The sequence below is a fragment of the Barbus barbus genome, assembly GCF_936440315.1.
Source record: "Barbus barbus genome assembly, chromosome: 30".
Taxonomy (NCBI): Eukaryota; Metazoa; Chordata; class Actinopteri; order Cypriniformes; family Cyprinidae; genus Barbus; species Barbus barbus.
This window is the reverse complement of record NC_136758.1, coordinates 27,034,736-27,057,700: the sequence shown is the minus strand read 5'-3', so window position 1 is coordinate 27,057,700 and position 22,965 is coordinate 27,034,736. Positions and strand designations below refer to the sequence as shown.

The 22,965-nt window shown below is 35.8% G+C and overlaps 1 protein-coding gene across 1 annotated transcript in view; it reads left to right on the top strand.

The window, feature by feature from the left end:
• LOC306850224 (kelch-like protein 29) overlaps window positions 1-22,965 on the top strand; it is a 122,055-nt gene that overhangs the window by 34,432 nt on the left and 64,658 nt on the right. The window contains exons 4-6 of the mRNA XM_079385733.1: window positions 3,490-3,637; window positions 5,028-5,507; window positions 16,734-16,872. Coding sequence (XP_079241859.1) covers window positions 3,490-3,637; window positions 5,028-5,507; window positions 16,734-16,872 — 767 coding nt within the window. The remainder of the gene's footprint in view (window positions 1-3,489; window positions 3,638-5,027; window positions 5,508-16,733; window positions 16,873-22,965) is intronic.

The following is a 22,965-nucleotide window of genomic DNA, read 5'->3' as shown; positions in this document are numbered from 1 at the left end:
GGTCAAATCTGTCATTTTGGGGTTAACATGTAAGGGATTGTATGCAGTCAGAATAAACTCTTGTAACCCTGAAACCAGCCCGCTGGGGTTTTGGTGGATGATTCTCTCAGTGTAATTAGGAGATAAATGATGTGCTTTTATTTTCTGCTGTCTTCCTCATAGTGCTCAGTAAATAAGCATAAGCCATAATACTATAAAAGGGGATAAATCATTGTGTGTCACTGCAGATATTTCAAACCATTTATAAACACAAATTGGAGACTTTATGTGGATTTATGGATTTATCTAGAAAACAATGTCTGTATATCACCCCGAAATCAATAGGAAATATATGAAAATGTATTTGATGTTGATTTGCAGATGTTCCCCCAAAATGTTTTAATGTTGTAATATTTCAGAAGTACTTGTTTATTTAGTTAAAAAGTGCAGATGTTCCCCCAAAAAATGTATTTAAAAAAATGTTTCAGATAGAAAGTGCTGATTTTTCATCAAAATTGGCTTTGAAATAATGTTGTAATGTTTCAAAAGTATTTACTTATTTATTTCAGCTAAAAAATGCCAGCCCGATCTCACGGCAATTCGTTCATATTTTACGAGATGACTAATTCGTACGAATTCATATGACCTCGCTTGTACAAATTCATATGATTTTGGCTAAATAGTACGTATTTTACGAGTTGCCAGTTCATATGAATTTGCACAAATGACCTATACCTAACCCCGCCCCAAATCGTACAAAATCATACGAGTGATGTCGTAAGAATCAGCCACCTCGTAAAACATGTAAGAATTGGTCGTGAGATAGCATTGAAAATGCAGATGTTCAAATTGGTTTAGAAATAATGTATTATTTCAAAAGTTTTTTAATAATTTTAGATAGAGTATTGATTTTCCACCAAAATTGGCTTTAAAGTATTTTGTAAAAGTAATGTTGTAATATCGTATATTTATTTTTTAACTAAAAATGCAGCTGTTCTGTCAAAAATTGGTTTAAATGATGTCGTAATGCTCCAAAAATATGGTGAAAAAAATAAGTGTAGCTGTTACCCCAAAACTGACTATTGACTAAAAAAATTTTTTTATTTTATATTTCAAATTCTCCAGTTTTCCTCTCATCACTCTGACTCACCCTGAGAGTCAACAGTGCTGTCCAAATGTAAGGAGAAAATAGACTTGACATATTTCCAGCTCCATGATGTTATATTTATTCAGCGTTCTCACATGGAATATTCCAGATACAACTTTTGACAAGTTTTAGTGAATGCAGGGGAATTTCATTACTGCTCACCCACCTGTCAGCGATATGAACATGCATCTCTATTCTGAGGTGAAGCAGTCAGTAGGGGAAGTTTCAGATTTCTGCTCTTTCCACATGCTTGAATCATTTTTTAATGGCGTTCACATGAAGCTTGACGAGGTCCTGCCCAGTCCTCTAGCTTACAAAGAATACTTCAGTATTAATATATTAACACTGCAGCATGTGGCCGTTAATAAATAAGTATTCTTTGCGCGTTACGGCGGTCTGCAGACCTTTTCTTTTTTCTTTGTTCTTTCATCTCATGCCATTTGTCCAGCGCACCTGCTCTGAACCGTTTGAGTGTGTGAGGCTCTCTATTTGCTTCTTAGCAATGCTTTAGACATGAGTTTTATTCAGATGGTAGAACGATGTGCAGATTAGCACTGAATTCAACAGAAAGATGAACGTCTGTTATTCATCAAATTTGAAGTCCTTGCATTTTTATGTATTTGTTTTCCTAATTTTAATTGCATTTTGAAATGCTGGTTAAGCAAAAGGTCAAATTAAAACTAAAAATGTGAAACTACAACTGTAACGGAGAAAAAAAATGCATCTCTGCACTGTCAGACATGTGAAGTATGTTACAGACTTGTATGTGTGCTCTTTACGACTGTGTACAGTTTGAAGCGATTTTGCTCATTTTGTTAGGTGAACTTTAGCAACAGCACGCTGGGATGAGGAATGTGTGTGATTCAGTCTTCCTCTGTAGATGGAATGTCTAAATAAATTTTTCACATTTAAAGAAATGTTTTTCAGGCTTGGCAATGAAAAATGCATCGACAAACTCAACGCCCAGGCTTGACGCTAAAGAGGGATCTTTTTATGTCTTCTTTTTATTTACAGTTTTGAAATGCATATGAAATAAAAGTGGCATAAAATCAAGAAGACATTTAGGACTTGTTTTCAGCTACTTATTTTTCTCCTCTTCGACTTGCTAGTGAAACAGCGAGTTTTGACAGCAGCATAATAAGATCCATCTTAGAAAAGATGAATATGTATAAAAGGCTTTGTTCCAAAAAAACAAACTGAGTTTTTTTTTTTTTTGCTGTCTTTGGCACGCAAAAATATTGCTCAAACCAGTCAGTTTTTAATTACAATGACATAGTGTATGAGTAGTCCCATTTTGCTAAATAAAATTTACAGAAGTGATTTTGTGTACACAAAGCATATTAAGTGAAAGTAAAATGTATAACTTTTGTGAAAATAAAATGTTGGCATATGGCTGAATTAATGTTCCACTGTTGTGCAACGTAACACATTTATGTAAAGATGAAAAAAAAACATACTTAGTCTGACCTGTATTTATTAAAATATATAAAAGAATAATGATTTTAAATGATTGAAATGTTCTTGAGGGATAAATAGATAGATAGGTAGGTGTGTGTGTGTTTTATTTTCTTTAATGCATTCTTGCCTGCGAAGTGCTTCAAGCCCCAATTTCTTGCTTTGATGAAAATTGTTTGTCTAACCATCTAATGGGATCTTTAATAAAATCTAATTGTTCATTTCATTATTTGCGAGCAAGATTACGTTCAGAAAATATCATATTAGCCAGACTAATTAATCAGCCAATATTTGACCAGTTAGATTCTTGAGTGTCTGTTTCTAATTAAATTTTTTACTCTTTAAATATTGAGAAAAGTTCATTTTCATATAATAATACGTACTTTCATTAAACAACGGCATGGAAATTGATAATGTTTTCAGTCTACAAAGTCAATGCTTTGGGCTGAGCATCATACTGTAGATCGAGTACATGTTAATATGTAAGAAAAATTACATATTGTGAATGCCGAAACTAGTAGTTTCTACAGAAGAAATGTCCATTTCTATTCGATTTTAGTTCCTATTTTCAGTAAAGTGATTAAAAGTCCCCCTCGATCCTGCAAAACGTCTTTCCTGCCCTTTGATTTACAGTCAATGCGAGGCAGATAAGAATTAATTAGTAAAATGTTCTCTATATAGATCTCACTTTCTTGCACCCAGTCAAATTGCTGGGGGCCGACCTTGGATTTTCCTGCATTATTGATGGCTCTAATCTAGAACAGCGGCGTAATTAAAAGAGCGAATGGAATGGAATATTAACAAAGCGAAATGATGTACCAGTGTCTGGCAAATGGGCTGTAATTGGAAACGTAGACGGTAATTAAAGGCTGGTCTGTTTACTGGAGATGTTCCTCTCGTTGAAACAGGTCTCTGGGCACCCGTCGGCAGACACGCAGACTCAGGGCCAGGTCCTGGCTAATAGCGTCCGGTGGGGACAAACACCCATTAACCAGTCCACGCCCTGGGACACGGATGAGCCGCCCACAAAACAGATGAGGGAGAAAGATATCACAGGTAAAGAGCTGAAAGCAAAGCCCACAGCGCCGTGATAACACCTCTTGTTCGTTATCTTCTCTTGCATGCATGGATTGATTGATTGCTCCAAGTGGCTTCAAATTAGGCGTGGGCGATATGGGAAAAATATTGTATCATATCAATTTTTTTCAGGCAGGAACATGATGTGCAATCTCATCACAATTCTTTTTCATGTTGGATTTTAAGACTATTTTGCAAGTAACAGAGCAGTACATACAAACTGATTTCACTGTTTAAAAATATAAACCTGCAAGATGACAAAACATGAAAGAAAAATGAATGAAAGACAATTTGAGCCGAATTAGGGGTGGGAGATATGACCAGGTTAATTTATTTCATTTTACTTCATTATTTATCTTTGTTATTAAACTATTTATAACTAATATTTTTATAATTCTTATAAAAATATATATAAAAAAGATAAAAAAAATATATTCAAATTACAAACAATAAGACAAATACATTATTTCTTTTTCATGCACTGGTCAATTTTGAGATTTTGAGATTTTTTTTCTTTTCAAAAACATGTCAGACTAGTGTAAAGAAAACATCCAAAATACACATTTAAACGTTTAATTTATTTCACTTTGTGTATTTGCATCTGCAAAGGTCATTTTCTCAAAATATGTTTTTCCTTAGAAAATACGGTAGCACTTAGAAACGCCAAACTTTACAGTTTTATTCCTATCTGTATGCTTATGGTTTATGGTGCTATATGGTTTTATTCATATATCATTTGCCTTATTTTAAATATTTTATTCCTGAAAACATGGTGAAAATTTATTTTTCCTGGGTTTCAACAGTATTTTCTGATTTATGGGGTGATAATAAGAGATATCCAGAATCCCCTCTGTAAAAACCTTTAACTTTAATAAGTCAAATGAAATAAGAATTTTCAATTCAGTTCAATTTTGAATTTGGCTTTATCCAGTATTCAGATTCATTTTCTGGAAATGTATTAAAATTAGTGCATATTTAATTACATAATGCCTTATTTGCACATTTAAACGTAACAGTTCAGAAAACTTACACACAAAAACTTATTACAAAACGTGTGCAATTCTTAGTATAATCAATCAACTTCACTGAAGTATGGTGATGTCTGTTTTTTTTTACCCTATTCACCTGCAAGCACATGCAGATAATAAACTACAGTGTCACGTGAATGTAACGGTGATGCATATGATAATCAGGCTCAATAATAATCCAAAAACAGCCATAGACCTGCAACTGATAGAATGTGCATTGATGCACGATACTAATGATCTTTCTGTAAAGGCAGATCGTGGACACATTTTATTAGTTCACAATTTAATATCGTCATATCGCATGCTTCTACTTTAAATGGATGTTGTTTCGCTCTCTGCAGCTCCTCTATGGCCGCCGCAAGTCGCTGCCGCTGTCAGCCAGGCTGGACTCTTGGCGCACACATACGCCCTGCCGCAGCCGCCAGCTTACAGCCATGGTGTGACTGTCCAAGCGCCCATCGTTGGCGTGACCCCGGCGCTCCAAACCCCCCATCCACAATTACCCACACACTACCAACTCCCACAGCAGCCTTCACAGCCAATGACCAACATGGTCCTCAACGTCCAGAGACAATCTCTCACCGTCGGCGGCCTGCCTCCAATGCCCAGCGTCTGCCAGGTCGCCCATCCCGTCCACACGGTGGTGGGCAACGGCCACTTGACGCATCCCATGGTGCAATCCGCCACCATGAGCTCCTCGGCGCTGCCCACCAACGGGCTGCTGACGAACGGCCAGCAGGAAACCACCATCAACGGCCTGCAGATGCTGAGAACGGTTGGATTGGGGAAATACGAATTCACGGACCCCTGCCATCCCAAAGGTAAATGCTATTTCAGCCACAAATCATTTTAGAAAGTTTTCCTAGCTGTTATAATGTTTTGTTGCGCTCCTCCAGTCTCTGAAAGAATCACTCGCTATCTTCGACCTGCACAACTTGATGATCTTGAATATATTTATTACTTCCCGGCCTTTCACTTTCAATAAAACCCCCCATTCATCAACACCCACAAGACGAGACGAGTCGGGGTGGATTGCCTTTCTTTTTCCTTTTGTTTTTCTTTCCTACCCAACCAGGAAGTTTCCTAATGATTTTATGAATTAGCTCCTCTGATTTTCGGCAGCATCCAGGAACTATTGTGAAGATCAAATAGATTTACGGGGCAGTGGATGCTTCTACAAAACTGTTGGTGGGTCTGAAATGGCAGAAATAATTTCCATATAAATGGAAACCTTATGTAAATATAGTGTAAATGAATTTCAGTTCGTATATCAACACAGTCGGGACAGGCAAGTTTAATGTACCATAGCTAATTTCTTAAGGATGATTTATTAGGGGAAATAATCTTGTGGCGTTTGACGAAACTTGAGTAAGTCTCAACTTTTCCTGTGCTGTTTTTTGAACTCTCGTTTTTTTTATATATTTTTTCTTATAAAAATGGAATAAGATTATTCAAAAGAAACCAGTATATTGTTATTGTGTGATATTATACCTTAAAGCTCTCAAATCACCTTGATTTTCTAGCCAGCTACAGGCAGAAATCTATTTTTCTATCTCCCTGTATTGAATGTCATGTTGAATCATGTGAGGTATTAATCTTCTGAAGAGAACATAAGATGAGTTTGCTGCCCGTTTATCCGCTTGTAATTGTTTCTGGGGATGATTGGAAGTCAGGTGCCAAAGATTTTGCTTGTTGAATATTGCTTAAATTTCAAAAAGATTAATTGAATTTATTCTTACAGATTAATAACAACTGGACATTAGCGAGTACTCCTTCATGTCAACAGAAATGGCATCTCAGCCCATTTTTGTTTCATTGGTTTGTGAAAAGTTGCTGTTTCGTACTAGAATCAGACCAACATGTGAGTTCGCTTTAAAGAAAGCTGAAAAACTTTAAGCTAGAGTTCCAACTAACAGCTGTTTTATGACATGTTGATGGGTTTAGGTCATAATTTTTTATATGATAGCTTCCGAAAAACTGGCTTTTGCATGTAGAAAGGCGATCAAATAACTAAAAATAAAATAAAATAAAGTTGGTGTATTAACGTTAGTGGGTTTAGCTCATAATTTTGAGAAGATGGCATCAGAAAATCTGCCTTTTGCATGAAGAAAAGTGTTCGATTAACTTAAAAAATGGTCTATGATTTATATTAAAACAATTTTCACTCAAATAATAACAAAGAAGTGGCAAGCACCACATTGAATTAAATATGAATTTTTGAAGTTAAAACTTGAATAATAACTCACTAGATGCACACATTTATGCTGAGTTTTGGCTGCTCTTCAGACAAAGATTGAGACTTTGCTAAATGCATTTGAAAAAGTAAGTAATCTGATGCAATGCAGGAGGGGCTGAATGCAAACTAATGGCGTACAAAGCAGACATGCAGGGATTGATTGGTGTAGAGATATATATCTATAAGCAAGGATAATGTGTTATTAAATGGGATATGCTTTTATTTAAAGCAACTTGCATTGCATTCAGTGTATGTTTTATCGGTTCATGCATTTCAGGGGAATCAAACCCATGGCCTTGGCGTTCTGCTGTTTGAGCTACAGAATAAAGTGTGGAATAAAGCTCAAGCTGATAATGTAGGTGCCATTGGACTCTTTGAAGCACAGGAGCATTAAAGAGCCAGCTCCACTTAATTTATCCAATTTAATGTCAACATTGTTAAAAAAATGAAATTAAATCATAATAGATTGTGCTGTCTGTTGAATGTCTGAAGACATGAAGCCTTGCGTGCTTTCTCTTTAAAACCGAACCGTACGTCTACCTCATGAATCCAGAGTTCTCCATGTCTCTGTAAGTGTCTTCATTTCTAACCTCCATCTCTGTTTATCAAGCCCCATGTGTTGCAGTGTGGAAGCGTATCTCTGGCAGGTCGGATTTAGGATGAATTATCACAGCTTTATCTCTCTAAACAGTAAAAGCTGCTCCACGCAGCTTGATCTGCTCCTCCTCTCCTCCGAGAAAGAGAGAGACATCCATCACAACCTGACCTGATCCTGCTGAAGACACACTGATTAGTTCCTTGACTTAGATTAGATGCATTGATTTTTAGTAGTGTTTGCCAGGTCAAGATTTGCTGTTAATGCTTCTATTTAGAGTTAGTGATTTAATGTTTAGAATTAAACTTCAACACATACTGTAAAGCAATGCATCACAGAGTTGAGCTTTCCTTAAATTGTGCAGCAAATGCATACCTGCATAGGGTATCTCTTTTTCCCAATTTACAATTTTTGAATTACACGTGCACTGTGTTCTTGTAAGTGTGTGTATATATAATTGACGAAATCTAAAGTGAAATATTGAGGTTGAAAGGTGTCTGTTTATAGACGTGAGAGCATGATAATTACTTCATACTCATGACATCTGTTATTTATGTAATGCTAATCCTGTTATGTTTATGCATATTGGGTATTTTGCAGTGCATTGCATGGATAATAACCCTATGAGCCTTCATCAAAAGATTTATGGTAAAAACCATCCTGGAAGAGGTAAACTTCATAAAAGCTCCAAATAGTGAGCCTCCTAGTTAAGGTGCGATTCAGACACAAGAGCTGTTCCAGGAGGTACTAGGCAGTATAATTATACCTTTTAAGGTTCAAGTTTCAAGCTGAGTTTTATTGTCATTCTGCTACATGTGGGGACATACACTGGAACGAAATATCGTGCCTCGCAGGACCACGGTGCTACATAAATACAGACATACAACAATGAAGTAAAAAACACTATAAACCTATACACAACTAACCTACTGACAGATTTAACTAGAAGTATACTATATGAAGTGAAGTGACATACTGCCAAGTATGGTGACCCATACTCGGAATTTGTGCTCTGCATTTAACCCATCCAACGTGCACACACACAGCAGTGAACACACACACACACCGTGAACACACACCCGGAGCAGTGGGCAGCCATTTATGCTGCGGCGCCCGGGGAGCAGTTGGGGGTTCGGTGTCTTGCTCAAGGGCACCTCAGTCGTGGTATTGAGGGTGGAGAGAGAGCTGGACATTCACTCCCCCCACCTACAATCCCTGCCGGGCCGAGACTCGAACCCGCAACCTTTGGATTACGAGTCCGACTCTCTAACCATTAGGCCACGACTTCCCCACATATATATAAGTATTTACCCTATACAAACTAAAAGATAAAAAATACAAACTATATGAATGCTTCACATAAATACTGTACATGTGCAAAGAGAGACATTTTGAGTCAAGCAGCTGGTTGGGGAACAGAGCAGGATGATTTGTAGTGCATGAGCATGTAAACATACATATATTGCTTTTGTGGGATTGTGTACACGCATCAGTGTGTGTAAAGTGTCTAGTGCACATAGAGGAGAGTGTGTTACTACAGGTGGTTTGTACAGGCACACTCACCTGTGTAGCACACTTCCAATTGCACAAAAAAAAAAAAAGTTCCATACAGTTCACATACATATTTTTCTTTGGTGTGGTAAGGTTTGGGGTGGGGGGTGGTCCATGTTTCAGGAGGTAGGGGTTTGCATGGGGTTTCAGAGGGGGGCGGGGTGGTTTGAGTTCAGGGCTCTCACAGCCTGGGGGAAAAAACTGTTGAGCAGTCTGGCGGAGCGGGCTCTGATGCTCTGGTACCGTCTTCCTGATGGTAGGAGCCGGAAGAGACTGTGGGAGGGATGGGTGGAGTCCTTCACGATGCTGTTGGTTTTGCTGGAGCATCGTGTAAGGAAAATATCAGGATGGAGGGGAGAGGGGCACCGATGATCTTTGCAGCTGTGTTAAGGCACCTTCCTTTGGAGAAAATTAAAATCCATGAATGAAGCAATAAATAATGTACTTAGAATTAATTTAATAGTAAAAAGCTTTAAAGAAATAATTCAACCTAATTAGTATGCAATGAAACGGTCCAAAACTGTCATTTATGAAGGGTTCATTTTAATTATGATGCAGCCTATGCAAGCAGCAGACAGCAGACTACAAAAGTACAACGTTCAACAGTTTGGGTTGGTATGATTTGTTGTTGTTGTTTTTTTTTATTATTATGAATTTTTTTTTATGTTTTTTTTTTTATGTTTTAATGAATAAACACCCCTGACCTGCTTTTTATGCATATTAAAAATAAATTAAACAGATTTATTTTATTCTTTTTATTTTGGTTTAAACATTACTGTTCAAAAGTTTTGTCTAGGATGTTTTTAATGTTTTGGAAAGAAGTCCCATATGTTCACAAAGGCTGCATTTATTTGATCAAATATACAGTAAAAACGGTAATACTGTGAAAAATTAATTAGTTATCTATTTGAATATATTTCAAAATGTAATTTATTCCAGTAACGCAAAGCTGTATTTTCAGCATCATTGCACCAGTCTTCAGTGTCACATGATCCTACAGAAATCATTCTAATCTCACTGATTTACTGCTCAAGAAACATTTCTTATTATTAGCAATGTTGAAAATACTTTTGCTGCTTAATATTTTTAACCTTTATTAAGCATAAATGTTTAATTTATTTTGTAACATTATTTCTGAATTCTTTGATGAATAGAACGTTCAAAATAAAATTTTCTGAAACAGAAATCTTTTCAAATATCTTTATCATTATCTTTATAAATAAATATCTTTACATTGTAAATACCTTTACTGTCACTTTAATGTGTCCTAGTTAAAAAAATATATTTATTTCATTAAAAAAAAACAATCTTACTGACCTTAACCTTTTGAATGTTGGCTCACTAGGTTTCAGAACATAGTGTATAGTGTAGTTGGATACATTGCGATTCAATTATCAGACTTCTGTAGTTATGTGTGCTTTTTGAGTTTGTGAGACTTCTAGTCATGTGCTTCTAGCCATGCAAGCTCAATTTCATGCATTATTACTTTCCGGAGTGTGTCAGAACCCAGAATTCCTAATGCAATGTGACTACAAGTCATATTCTGAGCATTGCCACAAGGGACAGTATAGCAATCATTAGCATAAACTGTCTTCTTCTACAGTCACTTTTCTGTTTCAGGCAAACTACTGTGATGGCAGAGCAGGGATTTGAAGAGAATTCTTAGGAAGTTGGTTAAAGTTACAGTTGACATGTAAAAGGCAGCTACTTGAATAATATTGCATCTGTTTTAATGTCATTTGAAAGAAATACCGCCTCCCATTGACTGCTGAGGTTTGTTTGCACGCTTGTCAAGTATGTGCATCTGCTTATGTGTGTAAAACTTACAGTTTTGAGTCCCATTAGACCAAAATTCAGCATGTAGAGTACTGATTGTACAAGTTGTCTTTCCTATTCAAACTCATCTGATGCTATCTAATGCTACCAAAACAAATCATAAAATGAAAAAAAAAAATTTTGGGTGCATTTGTTACTGTAAAAATTTGGTTTTCATCTAACGTTGCTGTGTCATTTATAAAGTAATGGCAATAAGTTTGAAATAATTAGTTTTTTTAATGTTTTTGAAGAAATCGTGTATGCTAATCAAGGCTGCATTTATTTGATCATAAATACAGTAAAGTTTTTAAGTATTATTACAATTTAAAACGGCTGTTTACTATTTGAAAATATAAAAAAAAATGCAGTTTATTTCTGTGATCAAAGCTGAATTTTCAGCCTCAGTACTCCAGTATTCAGTGTCTCATGATCCTAATCATAATATGCTAATTTGCTACTCAAGAAACATATTTCTTTTTATTGAAAATTTTAAATTGGCATTTTACAAATAAACAGAGTTAAGGAAATTAATTCAAATAAAAACATTTATGATTTCAGCTGATTTTATTGCTATGGGGGTACTAGGATGTCTTTAGGTAATGTTCTCCTAAACACTATGCAGGAAAATAAAATAAACACAAAACCTTGGAAAAAAGTGAGTCCATAGTGCCTCAAAATTGAGCTTTAATTGAGAACTAATGCAATTCTCAAAACTGATATCAGCCAGCAGAGCTTGAAATATTACCAAGGCAAACATTTTCAATAATACGCACTGATGAATCATTCACAATAAGATCAGAAACATGTATTATGAAAGCATATAGGGTCAACATTAAATGAAATTTGAAGTATGATATGGAGAAAAACAACTAATACTTTCTATAGTTTCTCCTCTCTCACATCAAGAGCTGCGTGCTTGACTTAATCTGAGAAAAAGAGATCCTACAATAGTCTCATTCAGACAGCTCTGGTTTATATGCATGTATTCTGACCTTCGTGGTGTGTGTGGCCTGTCAGAGAACGCGCTCGAGAACTCCTCATCCCATATCTATAGCTCTATTGTTATCGATTCACAGCTCTTTTGTTCTGGAAGGACACTTCTCACGAGCTTCGGCGTTCTTTCCAGTTCCACCGAGAGAGGAAACTGCTCCTGGAGGATGGGCAGACCGAATTGGATGAATATATTTGTTCTTGCCGTAACACACTTGACCCATTCAGAAGCATCTTTTAACCTTTTAACACAAAGAAATGAACATTTGTTGTTAATTTAGGCCATCCAAGATGTTGCTGGCTTCTTTTGCTCAGTAGAACAGTAAAGATGATCTTTAACTGAAACCAGGTCCTTCATAAAATGCAGTTACCAGTATTCTGAGTTTAAAAAAAAACATATAAATGCAAGACAAGATGAATACACATGGCTACTGAAGATTTATTGAGGTCTTATGAAGCAAAATAACTGGTCTGTGCAAGAAACTGAACATTATTACCTGCAATCCCTTTAAAATCCCGAAGGATGATGTTATGGATTTACAGGGTTTTTTTTTTTGCACCAGAGCTGATGATCATGTTCTCCCGCATGAACTTGTGCTTCAGCAGGAGCAAGAAAGTCACAAAGTGTGCTTGCGTTTGATTAGTGACCTAGAAATTGTGCACAAGCTTCAATATTTCGTTTTCATTTTGTGCTTTAGCTTTTCTTTGCCTTCAGTTTTGAAAAGTTTATTTGCAGGTTTAAATGGAACAGCCTGAGCTTTTTGGACCCTGCTGTATGCTGGAGTGCGTTTTAACACAAATGATTCATGCACAAATGTTAATAACAATTACAAATGCGTTAATTTTCCTTTAAAATCTCCCTTCCTGGTCCCGACTGCCCTGTGCTATTTTATGATTATGGTCTCCTCCAGAGAACACTGACCCACTTAAATAGAGAATAATTTCCTGCCATCCTTGCTATCCCTGGCTTAAATTAATAGGGAACATTTTAGGCAGATAATCGCATGTCCTTTTCCTTATTAGTTTGTCAGACGTCTGCGGAACAGCTGTCAGAGGCGTGTGACGTGTTGCTCTAATGAAGCTGAGACGCTTACACCAGCCAATTATTCAGATGACTGCACGGAAAGCCAACACATGAAATGCAGAAGTGACTTTGAATGTGTTTATTTTCAGAAGCGCAATATCCTTTGTTGCGCAGAATTAGGTCTCGTCGTATATCAGCTGTTGTTTGTGGTCGCTTCTTATTAGTCATGAATACCTGTCGCGATCTCGGCGTCCTGCTGTTACGGGGACTTTGGGAGTTGAAGAAGTTATTCCAGCACATAAAATCGTTCTGCTTTGGGTTCGGAGATGATTAATTATACATAAACCGTGTCAGGTATGACTCATGCATATACTCGCCTTATAATTAGAATTTGATGAGCATAATTTCCTGGACATGAGGAAGTTTTGGACTAATCTTGGACCTGAAAAGCCCATCACTGGAGAGCATTTTAATGTTTACCAGTAATATTTTATCGCAAAATCTGAAGGGGAAAAGATAGAAATATATCTATTTTTAACCAATTTTATCTCAACAAGCCTATTTTTAGGGGAAAAATAAAATTGTAAATAATTTAAATTAATATTGTAATTTAATTATAAATTATTTAGATTGTTGTTGTTGTTGTTGTTGTTGTTGTTGTTGTTATAACTTAAATGCATAATAATAATTATTATTATTATTATTCATCTTTTTTGGCTTGTGACATTATTTTAATGACAATTAATCACCCCCCCCAAATGTTATTACCACAATATTATTCTTTTTGATTTTAAATTTTCAAACATAAAGCTCTGTAATTTTCATTATTATATCATTGTTTTATATTCTCACTACTGTAATATAATAATTTTAATACAATAAATATAAATATTTATTTCAATATGAGTATTTATTTTTCTTCTTTCACTCTTTCATTAAGTTTTAATCTATATTTGTATTCTTTAGTTTCTCTCACATGCTGGATGTTTTTCATGTCCTCTCAGTGTCTCATATTGTTTAGAGGTGATGTTGGTTTAGTAAAGGTTATTTTAGGTCAGATGGTCACAACCACTTTTTCAGCAGCCTTTGTTCCTGAAGTATTTTTCCTGTTCATTATCTCCATAGGAATTTCAAAACATTCTTCAGTAAAGAGTTGTTGGAGTTGAAGCAAAGGGATCAGATTCCAGATTGATCACAATACAAGCACAAACGTGCAAAAATACACGGCTTTTTAGGTCAAAATAAATTCCATGAAGCATTATGAAGGATGTAATCAAATCTGTTGTACCATAGTTAGTTAATAAATTAATTTGTTGTATGATGTTTTCCCCTATATATATACAAAAATTCATCTTTGCATGGTTACATAATTCCTAATATTTTCTGGGAGTGAGTAGTTATTGTTCTCTTTTCCAGTCTGTTTCCATGGTAACAACAACTTTATTCATTTTTTTCATGTATTTTTAAATTTATTTGTATTCATATTTATTTATTTAATGACAGCATTGACTTTGCATATCATTAGACTTAGAGCTCATGGTAAGTCTATTTGGACAGGTGTATGCATTACAGCTAAAAATATAGATTATTAAAGAGTCATAAATTATTAAATAATACAAATATAACTTAAAACTTAAAGGGGACAAATGATGCCCCTTTTTACAATATGTAATATGAGAAGAGGGCGGAGCCTTTACAACTCACAGTTCAGAAGTCTGGACAATCTCACACAGCCAAAATGTCAGAAATGTTTTGTGAAATATGCAGACCGTAATAGTTTTCAGGATAAATCTTATAACATAGCTCCGCTCTCTGTGAATACAGTCAGAGATAGTGGGGATTTTAGCCAAGGAGCACAGAAAATATGAGGCGATTCTTACTCTGGATTAGAGGGTGACGCGGGAGTGGATTCCCATCCCACTCGCACAAAAAAAAAATCCCATCCCGTTCCAGTCCTGGAAGAATTACTCCTATTCCCTTCCCCTCCCGGGTTGTGTTGTGTTGTTTTTTGGCCACAATCTGTCAGTTACAGTAAAAATACAGTACAGATCACAGCATGCCCAACTTAGTTGAATAAAAACCCAAAATGTCGTTTTTTGTTATTATATTGAACTGAAAGCCATCTTAAATGTACATTGTGCATTGCACACACATTCAATTTCATGTAAATCATCCATGCTAACACACACATTTGAAAGTAGACATTTCACTCTCTATAGATATATTTTTCATAGACTGAGTTTCGAAGTTTCTCGCTCAAGTTCACAGAGACCTAGACGACAGAAAGCGCATCCTGTTTGCTTTAATTACTTTACAAAAGCACAACGTTTCGTTGTTATTCTGAGTGCACACAAATAAACGTAGTCTTTACAGATTCGAAAGATGTATTAGGCTACTTTTATCTGTATGACCAAAAATCACGGAGTATTTTAAGAGCAAGTGAGTGCACCGGCGCCTGTCCTGCAGCGAGCGCTACTGTTCAGCTCCACACTCCACACATACACTTCAATAGCACACATTAGATTAAGCAGCCATGTAAATTTGCTACTACATGCATCTTTCAGATGAAAAGCCATATTTGAGGTCGTTGAATGATAGGTGACCCACGGGATTCCCGAAAAAATGTCAGCCTCTACTCTGGATATGATCTTTGAGCATGAACAGCTGGTATCGACCCATCTTTCAGAATCAGCTTCTGTGTGAATGCTGAACTGACCCTTGTTTACGAAGCAGTCCGGCATAAAATGATTTGCACAAATATATAACTCTTCACCATATTTCCTTCCATAAATGAAATTCATCCACAATGTTCTCCGTGGCTCAGATGCTGAGGGTCTTTGGAGACTCTTCATTTGTACATCCAAAAACAATATTTGTAATGTTTATTCACCAGTCATGGGCGGGGCTTATCCCTACTGGAAATCTGAAACCGTGTGTTTTCAGACACTGCTTATGATTTATAGGGATTATAAAAAAGGAGTGGGTGGATTTTTACCATTATAGGCTGGTTGTCTACACACACTGTGGACATGCATCAGTGTTCAAACACCTTATAAAAGTGAATTTTGCATAATAGGTTCCGTTTGAAGAAAGAGAGAAATAAAGAAAAAGACACATTACTGTAATGCAACTTGTTAATGTATTTAATTAAAATAAAGATGCATTTATTGTATTAAAATGTAATTGTGTTACAGTACTCAGATATTATATTTTTTTTAAGAAGTCAAAAAGCTATTAGTAGGACATGATAATTTGGGGAGTGTGGGGGGAGGGCAGTGTGATATATAATATAATTATACACATTACATACACAGATTTATTTTTTTCTATATATATATATATATATATGCATATTTTAACGTGTGTGTGTGTGTGTGAGAGAGAGAAAACGGAGCCTATTTTTTTTAGTAATAATAATAGTAACAAAAATAATAATAGTAAAAAATACATAAAGAATGTGAATGGAACTTTTATTTCCAGAACCCGACTGTAGCTTTCCATTGTTTGTGAAAGGAATAGTTCACCCTAAAATGAAATGTCTGAAATGAATAGAAAGAAGGATTTGGAATGACATGATGGTGAGTAAATAATGACAGCATTTTCATTTTTAGTTGAAGTATTCCTTGAAATGAGCTGTATTACCTCTGCCCTTCACTTCTGTTGTTGTTTTTCCTTCATGCTTGATGGTTTTATTCCTCCATTCCAGCCTTTTACAGCACAAACAAATAATTCCCAGTTTTTCTTCGAGTAATGATTGCTTTTGTCATCATATGCTGTGTGCTTGGATCTCAGAAGGTCTGAAAATCACTGTTTCTCTTCTTTCTCTTGTTCTACAGAAATGTTGAAGGAATTGAACCAGCAGCGGCGAGAGAAAGAGTTTACAGACCTGAAAATAATTGTTGAAGGCAAAGAGTTTGAAGTCCATCAAAATGTTATAGCTTCCTGCAGCTTGTATTTCAAGGACATGGTGAAAAGGTTTGCTTTCCTCCCATCCTTGATCTATTCTGTTCTTTTCGTAGGGTGCATTTGTGTCGCCTCCTTTTCCCTCCCCGTCTCTTGCAGGTCTGAAGACATTGGTTCCCGTCACAGGGCCAGCAGCCATTCTGTCTGTCCCACCGTCGAATGTATTTCACTGCTGCGAAAGGTCAAGGCATCGGCCGATCTGACCCTTTCATCTCCATTTCCTAAGTGTGCCGGTTTGCATTCTAATGGGAGAAGAAGTTCCATGACTGGGGGTTTTGGTTTTAAATGCTTTGTAAATGTCAAAACAAATGAAAAGCAGATTTTAGGGATGCGTTTGGCATATTGGATCAGCGCTGCACTCGGCTGTCTGTGTCAAGTGCTTCCACGGGATGTTCTAGTCATCCCACTTCACCTTTTACCTGCTGTGACTCGCTCCGTATCTCGGCGGAAATTCACACGCTGCTTTGAGCATGCTGTTGAGATTAAGGGAGCTGCGCGGATCTCGTTTATGCTTGGGGAAATTCTGTTTCTTGCCGACATTGCCGTCTCGTATCGATGCTGATCTCAGCAGTCGGGTGTCCCGGAGCCGTAAGACTGACTGGATGTTGTTTACGAGCAAAAACTGATACTGAATCGTGTTTACAGGCAAAGACACATACAAGCTCAGAATCTGTTGTAAATGTTTCAGGTGCCCTTCAGGTGAACCTGTGAGGCAAATTTTGCCACACGCTTACTGCAAATTTTTATTTTTACATGCAAATGAGCTTTGCGTCAAACTGGTTGCAGTAAATTGTGCTGAAGCAATCCTTTAAAACTTAAAATGTTTATTTGCATATGATACTTTTGATTAGTGTCTGACTTTTGTTAGCTAGCAGAAAGAAATAGTGGTAATACGAACATAAAATTGAAAGAATGGAAAAAGATTGTTTGTAAAAGTCTTTCATTTTGGATCCTGTCTGTATAATATAATTTTTACGATCTGTTTTTCAGAGGTAGAATTTTTTTAGACATGCTATTAAAAGTATTTTTAACCCCGTAAAGCCTAATATTAAATGATAGTCATTTTGTTGAATAGTTAGTTTGTTGAATTTGTCAACAAAATATATAAAAAAAGATTGTATATGCATGTTTGTTGAGTATCATATTTGATCCATCAGGCTTTCATGGTTCATATATTATGATATAGTCGAAGAAAAACAGCTAAATTTTATTCAGAGTCTTAAACTGAGCAAAAATATGCAATTTGGTTCAGATGCTGATATTTTAATGGACAAAAAGATTCAATTCTGTTGCTTGTAATGTAAATCAATGAGGTCTTTATAACAGTATAGCAGATATTTACATAAAATGATATGAATGTCAGTCGTCACTTTATATCTTCAATAATATGTCTTAGTAAGGTGATCCAAACATGACATGCAATGCAGTCCAATGATGATTGAGAGATGAACAAATAAACATTTTTCACAAGCTTGATGATCATATTTGATACATTTGAACATGATTTTTCTAAAAACAAATGATGATAATCAAGTAAACATAAGTTGCTTCAGTCCAGTAAGTGTTCATCTTGAAATATTACCAATAATAATATAAAAATCAGTAATTTTCACAGCATAAAGACAAGTGAACCATGAGCTGAAGGTGGATGCTAGCACAAGTAGATTGTGTGCAACAAAGTTTTGGTCATGTTGATCATTTAAAAGCCTTAGAAATGTGCAAATATGATGCAGGAGGCTTTATAGGGTTAAATGTGTTGTTGAATGACAGTGCACAATAGTACAACCGACTGCACATGTTGTTCATCTAGCCCTCTCAGCCTAATTTGAATCACATCAAATTAAACACAATTCAGGGCGTAGAACACTGAGAACAAACAGATTTCAGTTGGCTTGGCATGTGAAATTGCTGTATATTTCCATCTGATGTATATCGTGATGCATCCACTCCAGCTTGAAGGCCAGATTGTGCCTGGGAATCTCGGCCGGTTGATTGTGAATTTAGTCCAGGTCGAGCTGAACTATCTCAAGAGCGGCAGCAATGAAAACTGCATTAGGAGCAATAACTCAGAAGTTTGTTCTCAGTGAAGCACAAAATGTGCTGATATACCTCGCAAAGCGATTTTAGTTCCAGTGCCTCTGGAAGCACAGAAGCTAGCGGCTCTGAATGGGGATTTTCACACTCTCATTCACGTCTAGATTGTCTTTTTTAAAACGCAGAGGAAACTAGCATTTCTGTAAAAACCTTGTGAGCTACCAAGGCAGCATCCTAACTGATCTGAAACACATCATGCACATGGGACTCAAAAAATTATTAAATTGATTTTGATGCTATCATGATGAATAACGGTTCATGATTCACATTTTTTTTTTTTGTGCATTTATGCTTTATGCATTATATGTTTATTTATGCACATGTATTTATTTTGACATCACTTTTTTTATTTTCTCAATGTATTCATTTATTTTGCTTTTGCTTTTATTTATCCATTTATTTATTTATAACATTATGCAATCATTAATGAATTTATACATTTATTTACATATTTATTCATATAAATGCTTTTTGTATATTGATTTCTGATTTTTTTATTTATACACATGTTTATGCACGTGTGCATTTATGCATTAATTTATTTGCATACATTGCAATTATGGAATTATGAATTAATCTATGAGTTAACACATTTATTTATTTGCACATTTATTTCTTGATTTATGCACTCTTAAATGCATTTGTGATTTTATTTAGGCATTCGTTTATTTTTATTTAGTTATTTATAGAAAGTATGTAAACACATTATTTAAATAAATCAATTTCAGTTTGATTTGTTCTTTTTTTCACTGAGCTTGTCGCAGTGCATTCTGGGATTGCGATCTAACATGCATTCTGGGATGGCGTTTTGGAAACCAGCATAATCTTGCACATATGATGCCTGTAGACGGCTCATTAGGTTACAGAACAAAGCCATACAAAGCCACATCAAAGCTCTGTGCAGTTTATCTTTTCACAAAGTTGAAAATATGTAACCTTGTCAAGCGGTATTAAAGCAATACGATGCATTTGAACAGACAGTTCATTTCAGTTCAACTTCATAGAGTTCAACTGTAAAGTTCAAGCTGACGTTTATGTGCGTTTATAGAACTGTCTGTCGCCTGAAAAGTCATGCTACATTAAATCGCGAGTCAACAGCTTTGTTCGCCGGTTTAAAATCAATGGCGTGTCATGATCCATAAAGCAGCAGCATACTAAACTGTTCAAAAAACACTCTTGCATTATTAATTTCTCGTGCATTTCTAGTGGGGGGAAATGTGAGTGGTCTTACACTATTTCAGCATGATTATTTGCTTGTTTACACTTCAGACATGCTGTATTAAAAATTTACTTTAGTCTTTCAACTTTAAGGGAAAAAGGGCCTATATGATGAATATCAAATCTGAACGAAACATTGATCTTGAAAATGATCCACGCATTGGGCTGTAATCAGAGTTTAATATCGGAGATGTCAGGCCGCCCTTTAATGAGCGAATCAGGCTGTCGTTATCAGGGTGCCCATCATTTATATCAGTCAAACGGACCGTGTTTATCTAATCGTCTATAAAGAACACCTGCTGTATTTGTCGTTCTCAGAGAAAACGTGCATTAAAAAGTGGTTCATCCATTTAGCAAATCATGCACTAAGTGGATCTGCGTTTGGATGTAATATATAGCCATTAACGCCGCCTCGTTCGCATCGATACAAGGCAGCGCCGCTTATGAATTTCACAATCTCCAGAGATTCAGCCTGTCTGCTGGATTTTATTAAATATTTGTGCATTGTTTCTGGCAGTGCATCCATCATGTTGCCACTTGCTGAGTGTTTTCACGTATATATTAGCATAGACACTTTGTTATTAGTCTGAGACGGATAGCTGGCGTTGAAGAGCCCACTTTAGTTTGACAACTCTTGATTTGTTTTGTTCCATTAAAATGGACACTTAACTCAGAAGTTCTAGTGGTTTGATACCCACTTGTAATTTTTGTGCTGCTTTCTTTTGATCCTCTTAGCTTTTTTTCTGGAAGAAGCAATGTAGGCATAAGCTAAAGTGTATTTTTTTTTAAAGAAATTATTGTGGAGTTGATATAGTCCATTGTTTGGAGAGTATAATCATAATTATCATGATGAACAATAATTATTGGTTCACATTTATGAATTTATGCACATGCATTTATTTTGATTTCATTTTTAGTTTTGTTTATGCATTGACGTAATTATTTCTCAAATATTTATTTGTAGAATTATGAATGAATTTATTTATTTACACATTCATTTATTTATGCATATATGCTTTCTTGTATTTATGCATAAACTTGTTTTCCACTGGTTCAGCTGGTCTAGTTTCTGGTTTAACAGGAGCATTTGAGAGTTTTGCAGCCAACGGTCATGCAAACCATTGTAGGCTGATGCCATGATCAGCTAAAGAGGTCAATTATGCATAAAGTGCGGCTAGAAAAGTAGTTTCACCTAAAAAAAAAGACACTTTACCGTTCAAATAACACATTTGCGCTGAAGATTTCATGAAAGCAGATGTTGATTAAACTGTGCTGAGGTGTGTAATCAGGTATAATGTCGTCCGACAGTCTGCGTGTAATGTCAGCGAACACAGGAACAAAGCAAGCACTCACATTTATAGATTTTTCAGACCGCTTTTTCTCTCAAGGACGTAGGCAAATGAGTGTGCTCCATATTTCCTGGAAAATGGGAAAAATGGAAATTGTGTCTGTTTTAGAGACCCCGTCATTCTTAAAAGGTTTTCTGCCCCTTTGAGTGCCGTACTTTCATCACTGCATTTTCCCAGTCTAATCAATTTAATAGTCATAGTCAGTGGATAACAAGAAACATTTTGATAGCCATTTAATTTTGTTTTAGGCTAGACATGTGTTTTATACTATATACATACTGTTTTATACTTTTTTAATGCCAAAAAGCTATTTTTCTGAGCACAGGTTTGTTATTTTGCTTATTCATCCATGCATGCGTTTATTTATGCCTTCATTTATTTTCCTTTTCATTTCTTTTTATTATGCATTTATGTGTTTGTGTTTTTATTTATTTATCTAAAATATTTATACGTAATATTTTTTATTGTGATTGATAAATATATGTGGCCAAAAAGCTATTTTCTTTTCTATTTAAGTTTTTATTTATTTGTTTGTGCATGCATGTATTTATTTTCATTTGATTTATTTTTTTATTAACTTTCAAAATGTATTTATCAAATTATGTATTATATTTTGTTTATTTATTTATTTAATTAAATTACAATGCATTCTGGGATCTCTATAAAGAGTACATGTGTTGCTGCCTGAGAATATATCTAAAAGAAGGCGTTTTAGAAACCAGCATTGTCATTCAGATATTACGCACGCTTTCATTCTTAAGTCTTTTTCCCCCTTTGAGTGCCATACTTTCGTCACTGTATGGTCCCAGTCTAATCAATATAATAGTCATAGTCCGTGTACGAAAGATTTTGATAACCATATAGATTTGTTTTTTTCAGGCCAGACATGTGATCATACTCGAGAATAAAATTATGTCCCAAAAGCTGTTTTCTGAGCCAGCAGGGTTTATGGAAATAGTGCGAGTGTGAGCGTGATCTCAGGGACGGAGAGAGGGCTCTTTTTCTTTCCCACCTCTAAATGGTCGACTACTTTTTTGCCATTTCTTTCTTAATATTTCTCCTCCTCCACTTACACCTGACAGCAATAAACTTTGCATTTTTGTTTTTCTTTTCAGGAGTAACATTTCTTGATTTTTCAGCCACCGCCAGAGACACCCACCTCACCTCACCTCATACTCTGCCTTTTGCCTCCAAGTCCAAGCTCTTATAACGACTAATGTCACCGTTCGTACGCAGGCCGTGTTGAACTCTGTTTTGGCAGGTGTTTGAAAGTAAATCCACGTCCCAGTCATGGAATGGTCCCTTTCCCTGTAGGATGGCTGCTGGTTCCCTGTGGCAGAACTGATTTTCTACCCCCTCCTTTCCTTCCCTGCTTACATCACACTGTCTGTCTTTATGTCTGTCTGTCTGTCTGTCACATGTAGCATGAATTTGTCTGTGCATA